General features: G+C 41.2%; 3 protein-coding genes across 4 annotated transcripts in view; 1 reads left to right on the top strand and 2 right to left on the bottom strand.

The window, feature by feature from the left end:
- Positions 1–1,251, bottom strand: part of ttc7a (tetratricopeptide repeat domain 7A) — a 60,169-nt gene extending 58,918 nt beyond the window's left edge. Inside the window, exons 1-2 of the mRNA XM_072391448.1 lie at positions 969–1,251; positions 549–738 (exon numbers count right to left, since the gene is read on the bottom strand). Of these exons, the coding sequence (XP_072247549.1) occupies positions 549–678 (130 nt within the window). The 5' untranslated portion in view covers positions 679–738; positions 969–1,251. The remainder of the gene's footprint in view (positions 1–548; positions 739–968) is intronic.
- A 1,042-nt stretch (positions 1,252–2,293) lies between these two features.
- On the top strand, positions 2,294–5,195 carry mcfd2 (multiple coagulation factor deficiency 2, ER cargo receptor complex subunit). Of its 2 annotated transcripts, none has more exons than XM_072391453.1 (4): positions 2,294–2,403; positions 3,015–3,200; positions 3,329–3,488; positions 3,611–5,194. In XM_072391453.1, exons 2-4 carry the CDS (start codon positions 3,019–3,021, stop codon positions 3,740–3,742), a joined length of 474 nt encoding a protein of 157 aa, XP_072247554.1. In that variant the 5' UTR covers positions 2,294–2,403; positions 3,015–3,018; the 3' UTR covers positions 3,743–5,194. The 2 variants fall into 2 exon arrangements, with proteins under 2 accessions (XP_072247554.1, XP_072247555.1); XM_072391454.1 differs by having other exon boundaries at positions 2,299–2,403; positions 3,018–3,200; positions 3,611–5,195.
- A 1,105-nt stretch (positions 5,196–6,300) lies between these two features.
- prop1 (PROP paired-like homeobox 1) lies at positions 6,301–8,347 on the bottom strand. The gene is made up of 3 exons (XM_072390413.1): positions 8,175–8,347; positions 7,124–7,353; positions 6,301–6,978 (listed from the first exon to the last, which is right to left on the bottom strand). The coding sequence occupies exons 1-3, from the start codon at positions 8,329–8,331 to the stop codon at positions 6,607–6,609; spliced, it is 759 nt and encodes a 252-aa protein (XP_072246514.1). The 5' UTR covers positions 8,332–8,347; the 3' UTR covers positions 6,301–6,606.
- Positions 8,348–24,393: the final 16,046 nt, after the last annotated feature.

Genomic DNA, 24,393 nt, shown 5'->3' with positions numbered 1-24,393 from the left:
GAAGTTATTTGCAGGATAGATCTACTGAAAGAACATTCAACTAAAGTAATCCGCTCTACCTTTACAAGAGTCCAAGGTCCAACCTGTGTACAGTGTGATCTCCGCACAGCAAGAAATATCCACTCTGGACAAACATTTGGAATTCTAACTGAGCCTTTTCACATAGTTGTCTGACTAAATCTGCAAAGTATTATTTCACATTCAATCCTCCTTCTTTTAAAACATTTAAATAATAATAATAATTTCAGCGCACTTTATGCATAAAAAAGAAGATAAGTCTACTTTCTCTGAAAACAACTTCCTGAAACTTCCAGTATAAATAAGTGGTATTTAATCAACCTTTGGCAGAATCCCATAAACTGTCAACCTGACCACGGAACCCTGTGGATGAGTAATATTTGATTTTTTCGAAACAGTAAGCAAATCGCAGCGCGGTAAAAAAAAAAAAAAAAAAAAAAAAAAAAAGAAAAAGAAAAAGAAAAACAGCCAGGAAGTGACAGGAGAAACCACGGTTTACAAGCCTTCGTGTGTGGACAGCTGTCACTCACCGTCCTCGTGGATCCGCGCAGCTTGCATCTGCTCGACCATCGCCAGTATCTTGCCCCACTGGCCCTCTGCCCGGTAGCGCTCGAGCTCCGCGTCCAGTCGGACTTGGGTGAAAGAGACCCGGGATGCCATCGCTGCTCTGTCCCGGTGGTGGTGGCTGTACTCCCCGGACACGATGGGAGTAACTGCAGACTACCGGGAGAAATAAATGTGTAATCTGTGAGAGCGCAGGAGGTGGGGTGTGGGTCATTACTGTACACGCGCAGAAAATCATCAACACTGTTCACATATAAATGTTAACATGGACAACAAGTTCAAAGGGGGGGTGGGGGTTTTTTGTTACAGTAATTTTACTGTTATTATAACCATATTTATTTCCCTAACGTCACAATATGCATAGTTAAACCAAAGCATGTCCTTACTCATGTGACTTCTGATCTTTTCTTGAAATACGTGTGGCATTTTGAGAGTTTGATTTGAAGCTGTCTGAAGGGAGAGGAGTCCAGCTTATAAAACCCATGTCCCTAATCTTTTTTCTGTTAACACTTTAACTGGATCAGGTGGGGCTTAAGAAACAGCAATGCAAACAAAGCTGCAGCAAAGTGTGCAGCCCAACTAAACTAGGATCCAAGTGTTTAAGGGGCAGCATGATGCATATAAAGTGCTGTTTTCTTCTTTTAATAGTGTTCATTTATCATAAATGGGTTCATTGAAGGGGGGGGGGGGGGGGGGGGGTCCATTTGCAATTGCTTGGTTTGGCTTGTTTCCCGGTTCTGGGTGCTGCAACATTGACAGACTGACGTTGGCTAACCCTCTGGCTCAGTTACAAAATAATACTGTCTGTTAGCCGCTGTAAACCTTACACATAGTTTCAATTAGTCGAGCACAGGATAGTGAAAACTATCTAATGCACTGAAGGCTGTGGAAAGGAAGTAACCAGTGAGCTAAACGGGGACATAAAGCTGTGGAGAAGCTTCAGGTAAAGGTGGGGAGGAGGGTATAAGTGTGCCAATTAAACCACAATTAAACACTGGGAGTAAACTGAGTGACTCAATTGTCACTCACTACTGAGAGTCTATGCGAGCTACTTTATGACATTAAGAAAAACCTCGAGCCGCTTGAACAGAGATTTTGGAGCGTCATTTTCTCTCTGGAAAGTTGACATTTGCTTGACATGAAAGGCGCCTGTCCGTCGTCTCTGTTAACGTTCACTACACAGGGTGTCTGTGCGATGTGGACCCGACTAACAGCTGAGCGTCAGCGTCACTCCCAGAGTCGACGTAAACAGAGAGCCACCTCAATGTTTCTTTACTCTGTAGAGATAGTTCACTTCATAAACTGGTGCCTTGTGAAAAAGCTGTCAGTCACGGACATACAAATTAAATGTTGGCCGGCGACCTTATATAATATTGACCTCATTGTTGTCAATTACGCTAAATTTACTCGAAATACTTTACAGCCAATGGTGACTCCTGTCTGCGGTTCGAAACAGGCTAGTTTGAAGTTTTTGATAACTACATATATCGTGATATTTCAAACCTTTTACAATATAATGCAACAACTTCGTAGTGTATTTATATCATAATTCTAAACAGTACCAAATTCCAAAAAGTCTAAAATTCCGGGTTATTTTTTTATGTTTTTGTTTTTTACTGAATGTGTAGCTTCATAGGGATGATATTCTTCGTTCAGTTGTATACTCTCTGCATCCTTCAACCAATCATAATGAGCTGTCGTGTCCAAGCATTGCTACGGTAAGCCAGTTGGTCCATAAAGAGCTAGGAATGATCATTGCTAACAGCCAACTACTGAAAATAACACAACAATTCGGGGCGAAGAAATAAATTACCTATAAAAGTAAGTATGGAACTGGCGTTTTACAAGTCATGTCAGAGTTAGTCTTGTTGAAGTTTACGCTTTGTTATTTCAACGGCGAATCAGAATGAATCCTCTTGCTAGTAATCTTTTTTATTTGCTAACATCAATGCCTGTTTCCTCTTATTGTGGGAATTTAACCCGAAACAGCATTGAAATGTAACGTTTGAGTGCACCGAGCAGAGCAACAGCAACGCCGTGAGCTCCTATGCACATGTTATGTTATACTGTTTGTCTTTGGCGTTAATTGAAAATGAACTTCAAACAATTACGAGATTACACAGCACGGATTTGGTGTTACCTTTATTGTTTACAATATGTTGTAGTTGTTCGACAGAGCCACCTGTCACACTTAAGAAACGAATACAGCGGTAATAAGATATTAATATGGGAAACATATGTATTTATTTATGTACGTATGTATGCTGTAAGAACACTTGTATATGTAAAGAAAACTAAATTGCAGAGTACAAAAACAGGGTATGTAAAGGGTGATATATATATACTCTAAACTTGTAGTACTCTTTAACTTGCCGTTTCCATGTCTGTATGTCTGTCTGTTTGTCTGTCTATCTATCTGTCCCTCATCCCAGCAGAATGCAGAGTGTGAAGTTCAGTGTTCTGTGGGGGAGTCCGCTCCTCCTCCTGTCCTGCTCTCTGCTGCTGTGCGTCCACTCTCAGGAGGCTCCATACCATCAGCAGCAGCCTCCAGTCATAGAAAGCGCTGCTCACATATCCCACCACGGACGCCTGGACAAAAACATGGTGCAAGACAAAGAGTGAGCCACCTCTCTGCCATGTAGACGCATGACTCAGGCCTGGGTGAACTCTGACCACAGTCAGAAGAAGGGTTCACGCTCTGTTTAACTGAAAGTTGTGTTTACTTTGCTTTTTCCTCTGCTGTCAGCCACATCATGGAACATTTGGAAGGAGTGATAGACAAACCGGAGAAAGACATGACACCTCAGGAGCTTCAGCTGCATTATTTCAAGATGCACGATTACGATGGAAACAACCTGCTGGACGGTCTGGAGCTGGCCACAGCGATCACGCATGTACACCGAGAGGTAGGTATAGCGTGTGCGAGTGTTTTTCTCTTCTTTGATGTAAAAGCATACCCCTAAGTTCTGTTGTACAACCCCCCCCCCCCACACACACACACACACACATCCCATTGTTGTGGATTTAGGAGAGAGGAGAGCACAGCCAGCCGATGAAGGAGGAAGAGCTCATGGCGCTAATCGACGACGTTCTGAAGGACGATGACAAGAACAATGACGGGTACATAGATTACGCAGAGTTCGCCAGGTCGCTGGAGTAGAGCGTCTTCCCCGTGTTTTCACGTCTACAGCAACGGAGAGGAGAGGGGCCACCAGTGAGCGTACGTGGAGCTAAACTTCAAGGCTGCACCGTGTTTTAGAAGATTATCTTTGTTTGGTCTCTCACAGGGGAATCAATAAGGGGTATTGGTAATTTACAAAGCTTGCAACAGTTTTCTTTTCATACAAGCTAGTTGGAGCGGAACTGATAAATGATGAAAAAAGCTGGAACACAAGATGCTCATTGTTTTAGTTTGTCTCTGGTGTAGAAGAACCCCATCCATTTTGTTGATTCCTTGAAATCGTGTCATTTTTGAAGGGTCGGTTCAACCAAATTCCATTTCTTTTTAACTTCATTCTTTGTAGCCAAACAGGCATACTCAGTGTTCTGTTCGGCGAGCTTTAACGATCTCGGTGGTGGCACCGAATGAAGCACAGAATTTTTAATTTATTTTTTCACATTACGGTGTGACATTTAGTGTCCGTAACACTTGACCTCTTTTCAGTTCTCGTGCCTGGTGACGAGTGTCGCAGCAGAAGCTGCAGCGGAGCTCCCTGAACATAAACGCAGCCTGAAAGTAGTTTGGTTGAACCAACTCTTGAGCATGCGTTGAGCACTCAGTCCACTCGGGTAGCAGTAACAGAAAGTCATCACATTAAATGGAGCATTTCAAACGCACACACACACACACATATTTACTTTAAGTAGCACACACCTGCTGTTTGATTTTCAGCATAGTGGACCAAATGATTCCTTCTGTGAATCCCTGTCGTTTGCGGTGAGAATGATGAGACAAACTGATCGTTTTCATGACAACAGAGTTGCTTCGACTTGATCAGATGAAGAGTTTTGATGGCTAAATCTTGATGAGGTGAAGCCAGCATGTTTTCTGCAGCATGTTAGCCAGCGTGGTGCCTCAGTTCCCTTCCTGAGGTGGTTTCTACTTTGTTGTTTTTTTTTGTTTTTTTTTAATGAGCCATCATTGTTCACTGTAGTTGGTCAACCAAAAGATACTTGACTCAAATCTGTCACCGCTGAAGGAATGTAAAACAGAGCCACACTGAGCTCACTTGATAAGCTAGGTTGAAAGCACACTGGCTGATGCTGCTGCCGCTGCAGTGACAATAAATCACTTGAATGCAACACGTTTGCTTCGGACATTAGCTGCCTTTTAAACAGATATGGATTAAATATGTCGGGTCAAGTCAGTTGCATCCATTTCTTCTGAAATATAATTTTTTTCATATAGATGAATTCTATATTTTTACCATCCAGTGTTTATTATCTAGTCACTTCGGTTTGTTTAAGGAAAACATTAAAAGACACAAAAAATGCAAGGCTGGAATCTGAAGAGAGAGGGGTGTGGGTTGGTGGGTGATGTTGTCTCTGTTGCTGTTGAGGTAAATTATGGTGTTTGTTCCTGTCACATTAAAGTCATGAAAACACATTCAGTGGCTGTGATCTTTGTGTGGCTCTGAATGAATGAAGACATTTCAGCACCATGGGGCTTCTTTTTGCTGCGCTGTCGAACACATTCCGGAGATGAAACTTGCGGACTTGGACTGTGTCAGTCAAGTTCTGAGAACATGAGCCTGTCTAAACTGTTGGGTTGTGGGCCCTCTTCCAAAGCCTCGAAAGACACTTCGGCCTCGTTTTAAATAATTGGGGAGCTGTGAAAGATTTGGGGGGTGGGGGGTGGAGTGTTATTACAGAGCTAAATGGATTTATTTTAGAGATATGCTTCCATTTTTGTGTGTCAGTCCTGCAACACTTTCTATAAAAAGTTGGGGCCGTAAGGCTTTTCCCGCTTTTCCATCTCATAAATGACTTTCACATACGGAGGATTCATTTCTTATTTTGTCCTGTTCTTCCAGTGCAACCCAATTCCTTGAGCTGACGCAACCCCATGCCATCACAAAACCTGGCTTTTAGACTCGATGTTGATAAAGGCCTGGATGATCCTTTTCTGTCAGTTTGTTGGAGCAATGGCCCATCCCAGATTGCCTCTGAGCCCAGAGAAGTTCACGCTTCCTCTGGACAAGCTTAACATAAGGCTTCTTTTTTTGCACGGGAAAGTCTTTAGTGGCGTTTATGGATGGAAGTCTGTATTGCAGTGCTTGACAAAGCTTTTCCTACAATCCCTCGCCCGTGTGGTTATTTCAGCTATTGATGAACAACTTGTTCTTGATGCGTTGTCGTCTGAGATGTCGGAAAAAGCGCCAAAACATTTGAGATTCTTTGAACTGTTTAATGGCGTTATGCACTGCAGAGGGTGAAATATGCAAATCACTTCCAATCTTTCTTTGGGGAATGTTGTTTTTAAAGATTTTAATGATTTTCTCACACATTTGTTAATCAACTAAAGAACCTCTGCCCATCTTTGCACCTCAAAAGCCTTTTGTGGATTTTGCTTTTGTGTGTTGACATCATCTGTTTTCTAACAACATACCCCCCCCCAATTGCCTTGTCCTAACTCTTGTTGGGATGTGTTTCCGAAGTGCAAAAATGGGTATATATTAACAGACACACTGTCTGCAATTAAATAAAAGTCAACACAAATTTAAGAATCACTGCATCTTTTTATTTAATTATTTGCATTTCCCAATATATACCAGCCAAACCTCTTCTGATTAAGGTTTGTGGGTGCAAACAAGTCTTAACACACACGACAATTCCTTCAGTGAAGGTTTAGAAATGAGAGAAGGATGCTTGTTAATAGAAAGTTGAGCCACACAGACGCCTCAGACAGTGGCTAATCTACGGTCTAGTTTTTCGGGGGGGGGGGGTTAATGTGTGTATCAGTATATGACTGCGACACTGTTTTCTCTTTAATATTTTATTTGAAAACATTGCCCCGGTAACTTCTTAGCTCCAATGCGAGGCCGGCTCCAGAGGCTGCATGGAGGCCAGTGAGAACATGGGTGAGGCCAGGTTGGTCCTCAGAGGGCTGTACCAGTCGTCGTGCTGCCTCTGGGAGGTTGGCTGCTGGGGGACGCCGGGGCAGGGGCATCGGCTGACTGGGCCTGGGTGGCGGGAGTACGCCCCTGTGGGTAGCATGGGGGAGAGGCGGGGGATGTGAGCCAGGGGCTGGGGGTAGTACTGTCGAGCCATGCCGGGTGGCTGGACGTGCATGCCTCCCAGCAGCGCTCTGTGGCCCGGCATCACACCCACCGGGAGAACCTTCTGTGATGCCCGCTCCTGCTTGCGCTGTTTGGCTCGTCTGTTCTGAAACCACACCTGCTGAGCCAAGAAAGCAGGCATACACATCTGACAATATAACAGCAAAATAAAGGACAAAAAAATGTATTTCCTTTTTTGCCTGAGCTAGAAAAGCAGAAAAATTACTAAAACTTAAGATACTGTGAGAGAAATGTGATCCCACCTGTATGCGAGCCTCATTGAGTTTAGTTATGCGAGACAGCTCCTCCCTGTAGTAGATGTCAGGATACTGATTTTGCCCAAATGCTATCTCCAGCTGCTCCAGCTGCTTGTGGCTGAAGGTGGTGCGGTGACGTCTCCTGGCAGGAGAGGGGTAAGCCCTGCTCCGCCTGCTGAGGCCCACGGCCATGGAGGTCTCACACAGTGCCCCCTTCCTCACCGACTCGCCTATATCTGTTTTTCATTAGCAGAAAAAAAAAGGAGTCGAGGGGAAATTAAGACCTTAATTTTCAAGTGACAATTCTCCAGCTCCTGTTTCTTGACTTCTTTGGAATGATACAAAAAAAGAGCTGCCTTAACTTGTAAGAGCGCAATTCGCCGATGACTGCCTGAAAAAAGAGGGATTACACTGACTTTCTGGTTCCCACTGCCACCAGGGAACCTGAGAACCACAGAGCTTTAGTTGCCAAACACAAGCTCGTGAGAAAGAGATACCAGAAACTGAGGGATTTGACCGAGATTATGACCAGAGTCACGAACAAAGTGACCAATCTGTCAAAATGGAGGACTGAGATGAACTTGTCTGTTCACATCACTATTGCCAGAAAAGACATGGAATGCACAGATTTGATGATTAGATTTGTTTAGGTAACTTTAACATTTGTTTTTTTTTGTTCTCTTTATCATTCACACACCTTCATTCACTGATTGCTGGAACACCAGTGCTGCACTACAGAAAATAACATTCATCCCTGAGACATATTGACTGAAAACTGGCTTGAATGTCTTTATTTATCACAATATGATTACAGTCTGTTAATGTGACAGCAGAAGTCAGCTCCATGTTCCACTGAAAACATCAATGTAGTTTCTATGTGTACATAAGTAGGTAACAATTTAACACACACCACACTTTGCATTGCAGTCTAGTTAAATGTATAAAGAACCAATAGCGTACTTACTGTTTTAGCTCAAATGTAGATACAGTGCAAGAAAACCAGACATCTTATATTTGAAATTTTGTAATGTAGTTATGTTTGTTGTTTTTGACTCACCTGCACTGGAAGTGACAGTCGCCATGTCAGAGTAAACGTCTGTGTAATCCTGGTGGGTCCTCACCGTGTCCCCTGGTACCTTAACCTGGGCCATCTCTTCAGCTCTGCATCCCCAAACGGATACACAGCTTAACATAAAGTCACACGTCCCACCCATCTGGTTCGCCTTTACCTGTGTGGGAGCCAATGGGATGCATTGGGATGAATTCTGCAAGAAAGGCACCATACGTCTCTGCTGATCCACCTTAATTCTTCTCTGATGACTTTATGCTTTTGAATTCAAATGACTGAGATGTTATTTTGAGATTCAGCGGGGACGCAAAGGTTTTCACTTTCACTCTTGGAGGATGTTCATGCAGCTATTTCACTGTATGGGTAAAGAAAATCCCGGTTATGCCAGAAAAACTCTTCTAATTTAAGAGCTGAACATTCCTGTTGCTAAACACACTTAAGAAGATTAATGCTATCCTTTTTAGATCAAAAGAAAATAATTATTAACTGACCTTTTATTTTCCATTTCCAAAACAAATACACAAGTGCTGTGCTAAGGTCTTGGTCTGTCCCTCATTTCTTTATATTTTGCTTCCTTGAAACCTTTCAAAGTGGTCTTAAACAATACTTCTGTCCACATGAAGCCTGTAGAGTTTAGGTTTGACTGATATTTAACTGCATAAATAAAATAAGTTAAATACTGAACATTTCAGTTTAAGGCTTCAGTCAATGCAAAGCTTCTCTTTTTTGTTTGTTATTGTAGGCCACGACCGGCCACCTCTCTGGGGTTAACCCTATCTTTGCCAAATGGCAACTGGGATAAACTCCGACCCCCCCAGTGACCCTGAATTAGATTAAGCATGTATAGAAAATGTATAGATGGATTGTGGGCCACAGATCACCAGGACCTCTTATTATATAGAATGAAACGAGTTGGAAATGAAGAAATCTATTCAACAGTAAGAAAATAAACGTGGAAATATAAGTAAATGTGTAAATACAGTATGAAGAAAAATGACAAAATATTAATAATAGGTTAATTAAAAGCATTAAAAACAGAAATCCCTGTGTATCTTCCAACAGTAAGCAACTATCAAAGAAAAAATTAGGAATGGGGTTCCCTGGTTCTTCTGCAGTTTTTTAATAGTGCAAACAGAACGTTTCGACACTCCTGTCTTCATCAGAGTCAAAGTGGGCACAGAATGAAGGCAGGCAACAGTAGGCAATCTCACACAGATTCATTCGACAGGTAATTGAGCCTCATTGCAACCCTGCTCACATAGCCAAAAATAGGGTGGGGCTTAGCATTATAAATCAAAAAGATTTTCTAATGCTATCAGAGAAAAAGATATGAATTTTACAAAAATATACAGAGAAAGTTAGAAGATAAAAGACAAAAAACAAATAAACATGTTGAAATGTGACATTTCATGAGGACACGACTGACCGTGCCTGACCATATATATGTTTACAGCTATCATTTGATTATAAAACATTATTAAAGGATGTAATTCAGCATAAAGTGTGGGATAAGATGTTGGCTGCTTCTGAAATTTGGAGCAAGTTCGAGCAGAATGAGGAGGCTGTAAAAGGGAAATGTACAGATGGACCAAGGAAGAAGTCAAAGCGCCCGGTTGGAAAAAAATGCCTGAGAATCAGAACAAATGGATAACAAGTGGGCAGAAAAAGGAGCCAATGTTTTTGGCCCAAGTCTTAAGAAATCAGATGAAGGAATGTACATTGGGCAAGCAGATAATGCCGGAACTTCAGTTTTGTGCAGGGCCTTTAGGAAATTGAAAGATGACTGCCTGAAGTAAAGCAAATTTCCACAACCACTAATGATACTGGCTTGATGTCAGCTAAAGGACCAGTGGAGATGGCCATCATAATCTCTTCCACAGGTGGACATTCAAATTTTGGACACTTTCTTTTAAAACTCCCATCAATCAAAAGAGGGTTTGGTGATGATGAAGTCCCCTTTAGGGATGATAAGACATCTTGCCACATAGAAAAGACTGTTCGAACGTTTCTTCAGGAAGGATCCCAACTCAGTAATACGGAGCTCAGTGACTGGATCTCACACTGAGTCAAATTTATGGTGGAAATTGAAAACATCGGTCCCTGACAAGGTTCCATCCTGCAAAGCTGATCTGTCAACTGTTAAAAGAAAAAGTAAGAACCTGATTGATGGAGAATGTTGCTGTTCATTATAAAACTCATGTATCAAACTTTTTAAGCCGGGATGCCAGCCAGAGCAGCTGCAACCAAGTTCAGATTTGGATTTCTTGGATCCTGATTCCACATCTTTTCCTCTACTTCATCTGAAAACATACATTATAACAATATTTCTATTCCATTTTTGGGGGCTACACTTTATAAAACAATAAAGTGAACTTCTTGAATTATATTGCTTTGCTTTATCTGTGATCTTTTTTTCTGTGAAATAAAACGGCTAAACAAACATCATCGAATGGTGGCGATTCCATATTTGTAAATGTTGCACCCATTTCCACTTGCAACTACACTTTGTCAAATTATCAGTCCTTTGCTTTTAATTCCAGAGACATCCCTTGAATTATTTCCCCATATAAAAATGAAACAGTAAAACATGTACTGCAGACTGCCTTATGTTTAGTAACAGGTATTTCAGAGGTGTTTTCAGAGCGACTCGTCTTGGGTCAGGTGGGTTTGTATTAATAAGTATCTAATCAAAATCTTATAGACCGTTTTTTTATGGCAGATAATTTTATTACTAATATTCTATGGTGGGAATATTCTGAGCATTGTCATATCGAGATATTATACCGAGGTATGATGAAGCACAACAACCTGTGAGACCAGCAGGTGGCCCTGTTACATCAGCCTGAGGCAAGCTTTACAGAACATGGATGTCTGACATGTGTTGTTATATCTATATTATGAAAGAGGGTTAGGGGGATGAGAGTGAAGACCACCTAGCTGAGTCCACTACCCAGCTTTCCAGAAACAGAACCTGTTCTTACCTTTGTTTGGCTGTAACTTGACTGACAGGCATTCCGTCGCCTGGATTAACTCAGCTGAACTCTTGTGTAACCTTCCAGGACCCCAGCAACTATCTGCAGCTCAAATGATGCTAAACTCAGACTGGGGCCAGAGTTGGGGAATGGCCTGAAACAGAAAAAAAACCCACCAGTGTCCCACTCAGCACTGAGTCATGACAGGGCAGCATAGCACATAGTTGCGAGCGGCAGCTGGCTTTTTTATGGGGGCTCAGCATGGGACAGTAAATCATCATGCACTATATTTGCTGAACAATGCTTTTTGCTTGTGTGTGTGAATCTATATAGTGGCATGCAGCTGATTCAAGGAAGTAGCATACTTTGGGAGGTTTAAGGAATTTATTATACTTGAGGGGTGTGCTTGAATTCTGGGTAGCCCCTCTCCTTCTTGTGTAACATCAAAAGTCACTTGACCCTAGAGATACATGTGACTCCCAGAGACCAGTAAATCAGAGGTGCAAACGTAGACTTGAGATGTGTCAGACTGATATAGTGGATTGTAGCTCCCCCTCCGACCAGAAGCGTTGCCTGGAAAGTGTAACGAACAAAATGCAGGGATTCAGTGACCCAGTGAGGAAGCAGGCCTGCCTGTTACATATTAGTTCTCTGGCTGAATCGACAAATAACCCTTGAGACCGAACCAACTTTACTGTAGATTACTTGAGAAAGTCCCTTGCCTTGTTCCGGACTCTCTACACACTCACATCTAATTCAATTTCTTGTGACACGCAGTCTGTGAGAGCCAAGTTTTGTGTGTCCTGGAAGAGCCTCCATCCTGCCCTGTGTATTTATGCACACACGGCTGCCAAGTTCTCTAGGCATCCCATATTCTGCTCACATGTTTCCTGTCCCAGACAAGGACCCAGCCACAATCCCCCACCCTTCAGAAAAGAGCCATGCCCATCTGTGTTCTGTTTGTACTTCCACTTCTCTTGGTCTCTTTGATGGGTATCATTTCGAGCGAACACAAATTTGCTAATGAATGTATATTTCATTAGTGAAAAGAAATCTTGGTTGGTCTTGTTTGGAAATGTCTAGATCACAAAATCAGGATGATTTCAGAGAAACCCCAGACCTCAAGCTGCCATTGAGTCTGTAGGTCCTCTTCCTTGCTCTATATGTTTAGGCACAGAAAAATATAAAAGTAAAGTTCAACCGTCAATGGCAAAACCGAAGCAATGTTCAGACAGGTTGCTAGTCAAGATAAGAACCTGTTCACTCCTTTTATTTTACAGCAAAGTTCTCAGCCTTTGCATAGTTGGAATAATGAGTAGTCAGTCTGTTTTTAGCAAAAGATCATATTAAAACTTCTTGTGACATGATGACAACCTGACAACCATGACTTAGCATCCTTTAGCTACTGACTTAGCATCCTTTAGCTACTGACTTAGCATCATTTAGCAAACTGTTGAGGTTTTACTCTGTAGCTTTACTAATTTTCCAATTCAAATTCAAATTTTTTTTATTTCATTGACAAAGGCAACCCAACGTGAACACCAGCAGAACACAAAACAGCAAACAGACTCAATTAGAGAAACTCCGTGCCTAAAGATGAGTAAATAAAATTTACTTGAAAAATAGTAATACAGCTTAAAATAAATGCTAATCTTGCTACATGTTGGCCTGATGTGGATATAAGTAAGAGTTGTCCACATATCCTGATTAAAAGTACGTCTTACATATGTATCCTGCACTTACATGAAAGTGGTACCAGCACTTACATGAAAGTGTAAGAAGTCAGTTCATGAAAATTTAATCTCAGGCTTCTTTAAAAAGTAGCTACCAAAGTAGCATATGAGCTTCTTTGGAAATGTATTGCTTTAAGGTCTTGATGTCCTGAAAGTATAACATTAATGGACATTAACATAAACCACAAATTAATTGCTTAAGAAATATTTCACTAACCTTTTAATTATTCAAAAAGGGCAAGCAGCTTTAAAGCAACACTGGTTCCCTTTTCAAGCCTCTTGGGGGCAGCAAGACACATTCTAATTGTCTAAATTAGGATTAATTTGGAAATTTTAGTAAGTTCAAATAATCAGTGTCCTTTTTACACGATTTTATCTCCTGTTTTCTTCTGAGACAAATATCAGACATTAGCTGTTTTAGTGCTGAGCAGTTAGTTGGTTTATCTTCTGCCGTAACATTCCAGCCTGCTCATGGATGGTTAGAACGAAAAGACTGAACCAAACTAAATGATGGACCATAAAACAGAACATTGTACTGAAAAAGCTGATTAGTGCAGATTTTAGAATATGTTCTCTTGTCTTTGCATCACTTTTTGCTGACACCTTTACAGCTGATAGAGCCGCTGATGTTTTATTCAGTCTGCGTTCTCACAGTTTCCTTGCCGCGATGTTGAGAATCTTTTAGGTTTTCTAATGTGATTTTACCACAAGTGCTAATGATTTGCATATAATAATATAATAACCGTAAAGACAAAAGAAGGTGAATTGGACCATTAGCATGAGTGTGAAGTGTCCACTTTAGAAGCTATAATGGCAGTAGATCTTGATTTCTCTACTCACATGTTCTTCTTGTTTGTGCACAATACAGGATATATGTCTTTTTAATGTCTCAGCAATAACATTAGACCATGCTTGTGCCCACACTGAATTTTCCCTCTTGACCTACAGAGATTGATGTTAAAAGCAGCGTTAACCAACAGCACACAAAGAATAAACCAAGTTTGCTTTCTGCTTGTAAGTTTGTTTTTCCATTTTGCTATTATTAGACACCAATGAGGGCCAGAAGACCTGGAATCATCTGGAGGCATCTATCATCCATGTAAGTGGTGAGCAGGATAGCAGATGCAGGGATGCCTATTAGAAAAGAGCAATAAACATGCAGTAAGCTGCTTTGAGTTCTCATCATTACCGAGACCATCAGTAGGCATGCGAGTCACACTGAATTGGCTGTGAACCACTTTTTTTCTTGCACATTGTTACCTCATATACATAACATTCAACAAAATGTGAAAATGTATATACAGCTGAAGCAGAGTAAAAACATACCTGCATGATTCAATACAGTATCCACGTGTACACATTTAAAGACAACGTACATTCCAACACCTTAGAGTGTAAGAATATAACATGCAAGTCATATTATACCGGGTGCTCAGTTTCAAGCATCGTGCACGCACACGTGCCCCCGGTGCACACTGGCCTCTGTAGCTGTGGCTGTATGGACACATAGAGGAAATTCTTCCCTCCTAATTTCCTGGGACTGAACTGGGAGTGACCTGGTTGGCAGACACACAGCCCCAATGGAAGGAATGTAACTCAACTCCCCCCATCTCGCCCTCAACCCTCCACACCCCACACCCAAACCATCCAGCAGTATGCTGGCCCAGCTGTGCAAGAACAGAGAAACATGAAGTACTATTGGGTGACAGAAACATCTTTTGTCTCCCAGAAATTCATGAAACTCTGAGTCAGAGTTAGCTCAGTGAGATGAACATTAATTTCTTTAGAAACGTCTATCTGCTTGGAGTTTGACATTAAGTGTCTGGACACGTAGTCCAGTACTGGTTTTTTTTCTTATACAACTCAGAGCATGAAATGCGTCAAGCTTGACCAAGGAGCTCTACGTAACCACATAGAGAAAGGAACATTCTCAAAAGCAGCCATGTTATATTTTTCATGTTGCATCAGATGTTACAAAAAAGTAAGAGCAAACCCATGAGACTCTATACCAAGGTCAATACAAACGAAATCATCAATACAACAACAGTGTAACAGTAGTGGAAACGACCAAAGTCCATGGATTGTAAAAAAGATGGACAAAGTCATTGTGATCTATGGTTTTGTCCACCAAATAAGGTTACGTCAAATAGAAGCTTGTCGTTGATATGACTTGAAATTCACAGCTAATATGCTAATCTAAGAGCCACATTTACTTTCTTTGTTAGTCAGACCGTATATGAAGATGGATGTGGCAAGCACTTGTGTCATCCATTGGTTTGCACTGCAGAAGCGCACAGACTTGCTTTATGGTTGGTGTAATCTTTTGTGGTTGAAACGAGGACTTTACAAGAATCGGAAGCAGGGTGGAGCTTATAACGAGACACTTAAACCTCACAATAGGCAGTTATCTAGGTAGTTAATTGCATATAAAGTGAAATAAAATGAAAAAGAAAATACGTGGGCATAATCAGGGTGCAGTGGTTAGCACTGTCATTGCAATATTTAGTCTCCCAGTTCTTTTCAGTCTTGGGCAGATGCTTTGTCATTGTACCTGTGGGTTTCAGCCTTGCGCCTGTTTGTTAATGTTATCTGGTTTTGTTATTTTCTCAGGTGTTTTTTTTTTTTTTCAAGTTATTTTTTTTGTGGTGCTCCAGCGTTGGCTGTGATTTTGATTTCTAGTATAATAAACCATTTAGGTTTCCTCCTGGCTCCTGTCCTGTGTCTGCATCTGGGTCCTCCTTCGCCTCCACCGACAAAACTTGACAATGTGTTTTACTCCAGGTGGTCTGGTGTCCTCCCCCAGTTCGAAGGCATGCATGTCAAGTTAACTTAAGATTCTAAATTGACGAAGAAAGTGAGTGTGCACAGCTGCCTAATTGGGTCAGGTCTTTAAGCTCTGCAGAAGGCTGAGGATGACCCATTCATTTGAATCAGGTGTGCTGGAGCAGGGAAACATGGAAAACATGCAGGGTGGTGTGCCTTGAGGACCAGGGTTGGAAAACACTGCTTTAAGGGATGCCACTATGAGCCAGTGTAATTTGATCGTGTGAATGAAACATCTCAGCATTTCTTTGGCCTGCGTTTTATGTGGAGACAAATGAATAACTATGTCACCATGAAACTTCCCCAGATGATTATTTATATCAAGACAATTATACTATGAAGTATTTGCCTCGAAAATTGGAACTCAGAGCTGGGAATCACATCACACCCAACTTGACCGCATTTGAGTTTCAGTTTGAAAAAAAAACAAAAAACAGAAGACCTTATGACAACTGACAAGAAAAAACATGTTAAAAACAATTAATCAAAAGCTCATGTTTAATGTAGAGGGGATGTTTTAAAAGTTGAACCTACAGAGAATTATCTTCCACAGCAATGCTGTCATGTTACCAGTTTAATACAATACACAAATGTCAAATCAATAAATCAAATTTGAGGTAAATTAATATCATCTACTCCCATGTGACTTACTCTGTCTGAATCATAAACTTAATTTATTTATGCTATTTATTGTTTATGTATTTATTTGTACCACAAGACCACATTGAGGTGTCCAGTGATCATTATGCTTGTCATGGAAACATCTACCACTTTCTTTCATCCCACGTGATACAAATGTAGTAGAAATAGCATGCAGCTAACATGATAGATAGTTTTGCTGAAAGCATTCGTAGAAGTTTTACACTTGCTCTTTGAAATCTCCTATTTTCCGTTTTATCTAAACAGATTTATAGTTTGTTTTTCTTGGACCAGGCAAGACAAAATGATGGCAAGGAAATGATGGCTGTCCTTCACCGTACTCTTACAACCCGTGTCATTCTGGGAATTGGTCTCTCTGACCCCTTGGCCAGCATGCAAGGTGAAATGGGAACCATTGTACCCATTATGACTCCGCAGAAAGTGCTGTGTACAGCACCAACCTCTCAGTGCCCTTGTGGGTGCTGTGATACTGTGTGCAGTGTGTCCTTCTCTAAGGATATTTAACTAATTTAGAATGTTACATTACCCAGCGCCTTGGGAATCTCATCTTTCCCAGCTAAAGATATAAAGCCAAGAAAGGCAGGTTTGAACTGGACAGGTTGTCCTGGGCAAAGACGTTGCATTTTTCAACTTATGCATTTAAACTTTGAACTATGTTAAAAATATATATCTTTTTTGACCGGAGCTCTTAAAAGTAGCTTTGTCTCTCACTCTTCCACGTAAATTTCAGCTTTACTGTTGAGCGATTGAGATAATTGTGGCGTGTGGCAGCCTGCCCTGTGTGAGGTTCTCAAGATTCAGCTGCTTGGCAAAGGGAGCCAGTGGATTTGCAGAGCTGTTGTCTGGATGCCTCCTCCTGCTCCAGACTCCCTAGGTGGTGTCCACTTTCCCCCCCGACAGCCTTTTACGGGCTCCATGGGCCTCCTGTAGTCCTCAAAGACACTTCTTAAAACCCAAGCATGATACTCTGCCCCCAGGTCTGCCACCCCGTCCAAGCCCTTTCCCACTGCTACAGGAGAGGAAACGGCCTGGAGGAGGTAGAAAGTAGCATGGTGTAATTATCGTTTTTCTACATCTCTGTACCTTGGTTTCTTCACAACATCTTTTATGATACCTCTGTGACTCAATTTTGTAACCTAAGCAAGATGAGTATACTTGAGACTAAAGTATATTTGACCACATCAAAACCCATCTCTATCTGTTTAGATCTAGTCATATCAAATTTTCTTTCTTTGCTAATTCTTTGCTAGCATTGCTTTTGCTTTAAGTGTTATATTTTCCTTGGGTCCTTGATTTCAGAGAAAACTAAATAGAGACAATAACTGAACCTAAACCTGCATTTTCCAGCCAAAAAGTTGACAAAGCCACCTGTCATGATCCATTTAAATAGTCAATATGATTTTTCTATCCTTAAACACACTATAAAAGCAATTTCTTACACTTTTTCTCTTGTTGTTTGGGCTGAAGAAAGGCTTAAAAGACCACACTCTTTAATCTTGGAGTATCTCTGTATGTTTTTTTACCTCATTGTATTCAGTGAGGTTATTTCACAACCTCATGGTTATGACTTTTCTTTGTTTGTGCAATCTTGTTTACAAGTATTTATTTCTGATGACTGTCAAGCATCCCCCCTTGTGCAACAGCTTGTTTGTCATAGGTGGGGGTGTGTCAGCATCTTGTAACTATGGCAACACTAACCGGTCTCAAAGTGCCGCGTGCTGTCTCTCACTGTGCCTCTGCCATGTTATATCATGGTGAGTGGCGCTAAGCTCCGCTTTGACCCCAAGCAAGCCATCGTAACCTCGCTGAGCAGGTGTCTGCTCATCATACACTGTAACACCCCACACACTCATCCTCATGTAGATGCGCATTCCTCCCAACTTAACACACATGTAGGCTAAATTTTGCCTCACAAACTCATATGTGCTCTCTCATTTCAGACCGGCGCTTTGCGTGCACACAGTATGACCTCTAGTCGAATATAGAATGTCTGCTGCTATTACAGTGCATATTGTAGTCTGGTGTGCAGGCTATTCTTAGCTGCACTATAAGTGAAAGCATGAGAAGAAGAGCTGGAGGTCTTCTAAAAGACGCAGATCAGATATATGCCATGTATTTCCACTAATCGTCATCTCCACGACGGACGTATTATTATGCCATTGAGGCGAGTTTCCATTTTTTTTCAGTCACTACAGATTTGAAGCTCCTAACTGAGGAAATTCCAAAAGAAGATGCATGAGACAAACTGATGGACCAAAATATCATATACAGCCCTGCCTACAGGGCAGTTTTTCCAACTAAACAGCTTCTACTCATAGCTTCTTCAAGACCTTTGAAGGTGTCCTGTTGTATCTGGCAGCAGGACATTTGCAGGAAAAAAACCTTAAAGTCCTGTGAGTTGTCTGTTGCAGTTGCCACAGATCAGACTTTTTCCAGAGCATCTTTCAACATCCTGTCGCTTGCCCGTCTTTTGTCACTCTTCAGGTCACTCCTGGTGAGTACCCACCAGTTCTGACTAAGAACACCCCAGAGGCCTTGTGCATTTCGTGAGATGCTCTGAATCGGTCATGTGGCCATGACAATTCGGTCCCTTGAAAAAGTCGTTATAAGTCACTTTATACCTTCTCATTTCTTCTACGTCCAGCGGGTTCATAACGAGAACTGCTTGTTAATTTACCATTTTACACATCCTAGACCTTTATGATACTAAAATTCTGTTTCAAGATTTTAAAGCTTCTCAATGAAAAACATTTGATATATTATTTAGTGCTATTTTTAGGTAAATATAATGTTTGGATGACATGCAACTCCTTCCATTCTATGTTTATTTACATTGTACGCAGCATTGTAACTTTCAATTGTTCAGGGATTTTGGATTCCAACATTTTAAAAACCCTTTACGAGAGAAACATACTCAGGGTAGCTTTGCTCTTGGTCAACAGTATAAATGTACACGTTAAAAGTTCACCAAACTAGAGAAACTTGCTGAATCTGAAGTTTTGGTACGATTGGGCCCAAATATAATGCATTCTCCCCATCTCACTCTACAGGCACTGTGTATGTACAGCACTCAAATGGGAAAATAATTGCTTTCATTCCCTTAGAATAACATAGAACAAATCAGATTACAGATCAGATTTGTATTTCAAGGGCTTTTTATGGTACTAAAATGTGCCGACTGAAACAAAGTGCCAAGAAGGGAAAATTTCAGTTTCAAACACAGAAAGATTTAGATTTAGTCTCAACAACTGAGCAACCTATTACAAAAACATACTTATTATATGAAGAAATGGCTTCAGTCTGAGCAACCTTGGACTAATTAACTGACAGCAGTTTGACACAGATGGTTATATGTTGAAAGAGTGGATCAAAATCTGCGTGGTTAAATTATTTGAACAACTGAAATATAAATATAAACCCGCACTTCAGAAATCAATGCAAATTCACCAACAATATGGATCTGAATATTTTTTTTAAAATGCCAAAAATTACTGAAAATCACACCAATAAAACACAAGTCACACTGCAGATTAGGTCATGGATGGCTGAAGAAACTATGAAAAAGTTCTAGTGTCATTCCTCTTTTGCACTGTGTTCAAGCTCAGAGAGTTAGCGAGAGTTCTTTTGGCAGTGGGAGATTTTATCTCTTGCAAATGGTGTTCAGTGGGTTACAGGTCAGGACTGATTGCAGGCCAGTTACATCTTTTCTTTTTGAACCAATCTTTTGTGCAGCTGGATCTATGCTTTGGGTTGCTGACTCGCTTAAAGACTCAATAGCTTCACTTCAAATCAAGTTTTCGGTCAGTGGCCAACACGTATCACTTTGAAATACCATAATAATTTTCTGCTCTCATTGTTACATTCAGTGCTTCCAGTACCAGGACTTCCTTTTGCTTCCTCAAAAGACTTGCTCCCAGTCAGCTCAAAGCTCTTTAGATTTTTTTGGGTCATACTTTTTCTCAAACTATGTACAAGTTTGAGGGTCACGTTGTGAAAAGAATGTATTTAGGCCCTTATCACGATCATTTTCTAACCATAACCAAGTTGTTTTGATTGCTAAACCTAATCAGTTGATGTGAATCCCTAAATCTAACCAGAAGGTGACAAAATTCTGTTATGTGTTTAGTTTACAGGTAACGATGACCAACAAAATGGTGTCCATGAAGGTAGGAGTTTGATTGAGCCACCCCAAAGGATTTTGTGGCTTGTTAAAAGAAAGACTTGGCGCGTGCTCCGATTTTGAATCACACATATGAGTTGAGTTTACTGTACTTTAGAGGACACCGACATGGGTCACCTCCAGACAGCACCTACGTGAACAATTAAAACCAATCACCAAGTCTAATTTATTTAGAATTTTGTTTTGGGAACTAATCCTATCTATCTCACATCAACAGAGTGGTAACAATATGTGCTTGAATTTGTTATCACATTATCTAAAAGCCTCTTTTATTGTTGTTATTGATCAATAACTGTATATATGAACTGAATTGAATTGAATTGAACTGAATTGGTACACATGACTTTATTTCAGAGGATATTCTAAATGATGTTTTTATTATGTAGAGGGAGCAGTCATATAGGTTTATTAGCATAATTATTGTGTATGAATGCATGTTTGATGGTATAGCTAATGCCTGCTTGGCTTCTCAGAGCCTCATCACCAGCAGTCAGTTAATGAGAACGACTTTACCAAGTTTGTGGAGGAGTTTCACGGTGCCAGGGGCAGCCACACCCGTGCAGCTGGGAAGAGGACAGAAGCACACAGCTGGTCCTGAGAGAACCCGAGAATGAGAGACAAGTGTTAACACAGCATAACAGTTAACACCCGCAGATGCAGAGAGAGGGTCTGGAAAACTGCACAGATTCAGTGGCTAAAATGAACTCCAAATTCAACTGAATTGCACTTGCAGCAAAGTTGGGGGGTATTACTGAAGTGATTCAGTAAAGTATAAAAAGCTTCAGTGTATGTGCAAGTGTGTGTGTATGAGCGGGAACAATGTGGCTATTTATGGGGAGAATACCACAGCCTTTAACAAGGGCCCTCAACATATTAACCATGTGACGGTTAACATGTAACCGTGTCATAAACCTTGCATACTACTCAAGTTCTTAAATTACGTATAAGTCAAGCAAATTTTATTATCCCGTGTTAAAGTGTTTCATAAAGTTCCATCAAGTCACCATGTAATGTAATGCTAGCACAAAATAGGATTGAGTATGTGTGAATGAGAGGAAACAGGCCTGACCTGTGACCTATAGCGTATGAGCCGGGTCACCTTTGTCCCATTGAGGCTGTGATGTCACACTGAATGCAGAACAGGCAGTCTTGGAAAAGAAGGCCTGAAAAAGAACCAAGGAACACAGTCCAGCAAAATAATTATATGAGAGAGGGAGTGAATCAGGAAATAGCTCTTGGTTTGGGAAACTGAAGAGTTTGAGGGAGCACTGCCATGTACTAAATGAAAACAGGATTTGGGGGGTGGTGTTTGAGGTTGAGGGGGGGGGTTGAGGGGATTGAGGTGCGAGAAAATGCCTCAGAGGACAAAATGTGTTTTTTTATGCAGGTTGGTAGCAGGGCACCAGTGGTCAACAGAGAGAATATCCCTCTGTGATCTACCTCTCCAGCCAGCTACCTCCCAAACTGGCGGTTTCTGGGCTCTTTCCCTTTTCCTCACACGTTTAATGGGTATCTTCCCAATCACATTTTTATTGCAGGAAATTTCAGCCACACCACATTGCGTGAGCTGAAGGAGTGCTCCATTCTTAGCTCGGCACCACTGAGTGCCAGGGTTATGTTGAGCCTGCCAGTGTGTCAGCAAGAGTGTGTGTATGTGTGCGTGAGAGGGGTAGGTAAACCGAAGTGGCGTTAGTGTCAGCCTGATGCCAACATTACAGCTCTCTGTGGCCCCTCCTCTTTCTCGTGGTAACAAAAGTAAATTCAGGGAAGGAGGCGGTGGAAGCTGTTGCGAAAAGACCCCTCCAAAAACCACAATGTAGTCTGTGACTCACTCTGTACTGTGGCAACGCTTCACAGGAATTCTGAAAAGAAACCCCCCTCACCCTTCCCATAGCCACCACCATCACCAACACCCAACCTTTGACTTCATTTGTGAGAGCTTCAACTCATCATCTCTACCTCTCCTCTCCCCCCTGGCAGTCACCTGGGTTTTTCACTGAAAATAAGGCTTTAGTTTTGAGCCTGCGGTTTAATTGAAATAATATTTGCTGTACTCCACTGCTTCTCTGGCTCTATTCTCCCTTAACAACGGGCATTATTTTTAGCCTCTGTGTAGAGTTCGGTCATTTCCTGTTGCAGGGCTCGCTTTGCCTTCGACCACAAGCAGACTCAAACACTGAGCCTCTGCGCTCCTCTTCTAGTATAACACCATTTGTCTTAAGCCCCAGCAAGGAGAGCGGTCTCTTGTCTTGCAAGACTTCCAAGATGCTTGTGCTGTGATTTACAGCTGCATATCATTTAGGACTGACACCTGTCAAAATAAGCACAAAACAAGACAAGATGGTTAAATAAAGCACTGCTTTGGTAAGCCAGTTCTTTCAGCAAACAAGTTACACAATATCCCGCACTTTGATGATCTTTTTTTCTGTCTTATTTTTTTTTACACTGGCACAGAGACATCATAGTAAATGCTTGTTTAAAAAAGACTGAGGACCTCACATGCAAGACATGGTGCAAGACGAAGTTTGGGCAGTAGACTATACAGATCACTCTACAAATATACATACAGCAGGCAGCAGAATGGCGGCTTGCAGCTGTGGAGGAAAGAGTGGTGACCGGACCTATGTGTGCTGAGCTTTCAGATCATCAGGGACTTGAAACAATGAAATGAATCCCCTGGAGAGTGTTGGAAAGCCGCAGACATATTACCACACCACCATATACACCACGACAGAGAACATTATGGAGAATCTCAGCTTATAACACTGCAATATCATAATATCCTTCGTCTGTGGCTTTTTTATAGTAGTTTTAAATTTACTTGAGAACTTCTTTGGAACTCAGGGGTTGCATGGGGACTGATGCAGCCGAACAAAGAAGTCATGATGAGCACTGATTTCTTTATCAAAGGATTAAGGTGGAGCTGTACAATTTGACTGACACATGGCACTCTAGGAAGTAACATTAACCAAATTAAGAACCCAGATCAAAGCTGGGACCAAAATGAAATGACACAAGGATTACCTCTGTAAAGGATTAATCAATTTTCTTAAGGCCTTGTTGTTGCTCTCACAGCTTTGGACTTATTTCCTGATTGTGAGCACATTACAATTGCAAAGGTTGCTGTTCTGAACATGGTGGTAGAATTACAATAAAATTTCAGTCATAGAAGTTGATTAAAAAAAAAAATTCTAGCTCATCGAAGCCCCTGAATCATATGAAGGTGAAATGTATTGTCATACTGGGAACTGTCCTGTATTCCAGAGGTAAACTCCAGAGGTAAAAGAACAGTGAAGCAACAATCAGTACAGTTACATGCACAGTTAAGTCGAGCTGGCTATTTAATTAGAGTCCAGTCTTTGTCCCAGTATACTTGCAAGAAGGGGAATTATTTACAGAGTTATGTCCATCCTCTATCAGTTACCGCTGTGCACTGGTTGAGAAAATAATCTCGACATTTGTTTCTGCTGTCCTGCTGTTTCTAATTTTCTTTGTAGTAGATCATCGTACATGTAAGTATAGCCGAAATCATGGCGCAGACATTGGCTTTAAGTTACTTGAATTGTGTTTTTGTCAGATGACGCTGCGGTTATAAAATGAGGATTCTATTAGAGCAGAGTGACAGTCTGCATATGCTTTAAGTAATTGCGAATTGACACATAGCCTTAAAGGGCTGCCTCTCCGTCACAATTTCTGGCCCATTTAGCCATCTGACGAGAGACAGCTTTATTGGAAATTTGGCTTTGGTTTGTCATGGGGCTTGACAACAACAACAACAAAAAAACACATTCTCCTGAAAATGGTCAGGTACAAGGACTGAACTGAAAATGAGTGAAAAA

Source organism: Leuresthes tenuis, unplaced genomic scaffold, assembly GCF_036924035.1.
Source record: "Leuresthes tenuis unplaced genomic scaffold, fLeuTen1.0.hap1 SCAF_8, whole genome shotgun sequence".
NCBI classification, from domain to species: Eukaryota; Metazoa; Chordata; class Actinopteri; order Atheriniformes; family Atherinopsidae; genus Leuresthes; species Leuresthes tenuis.
This window is presented reverse-complemented; position numbering and strand designations above follow the sequence as displayed.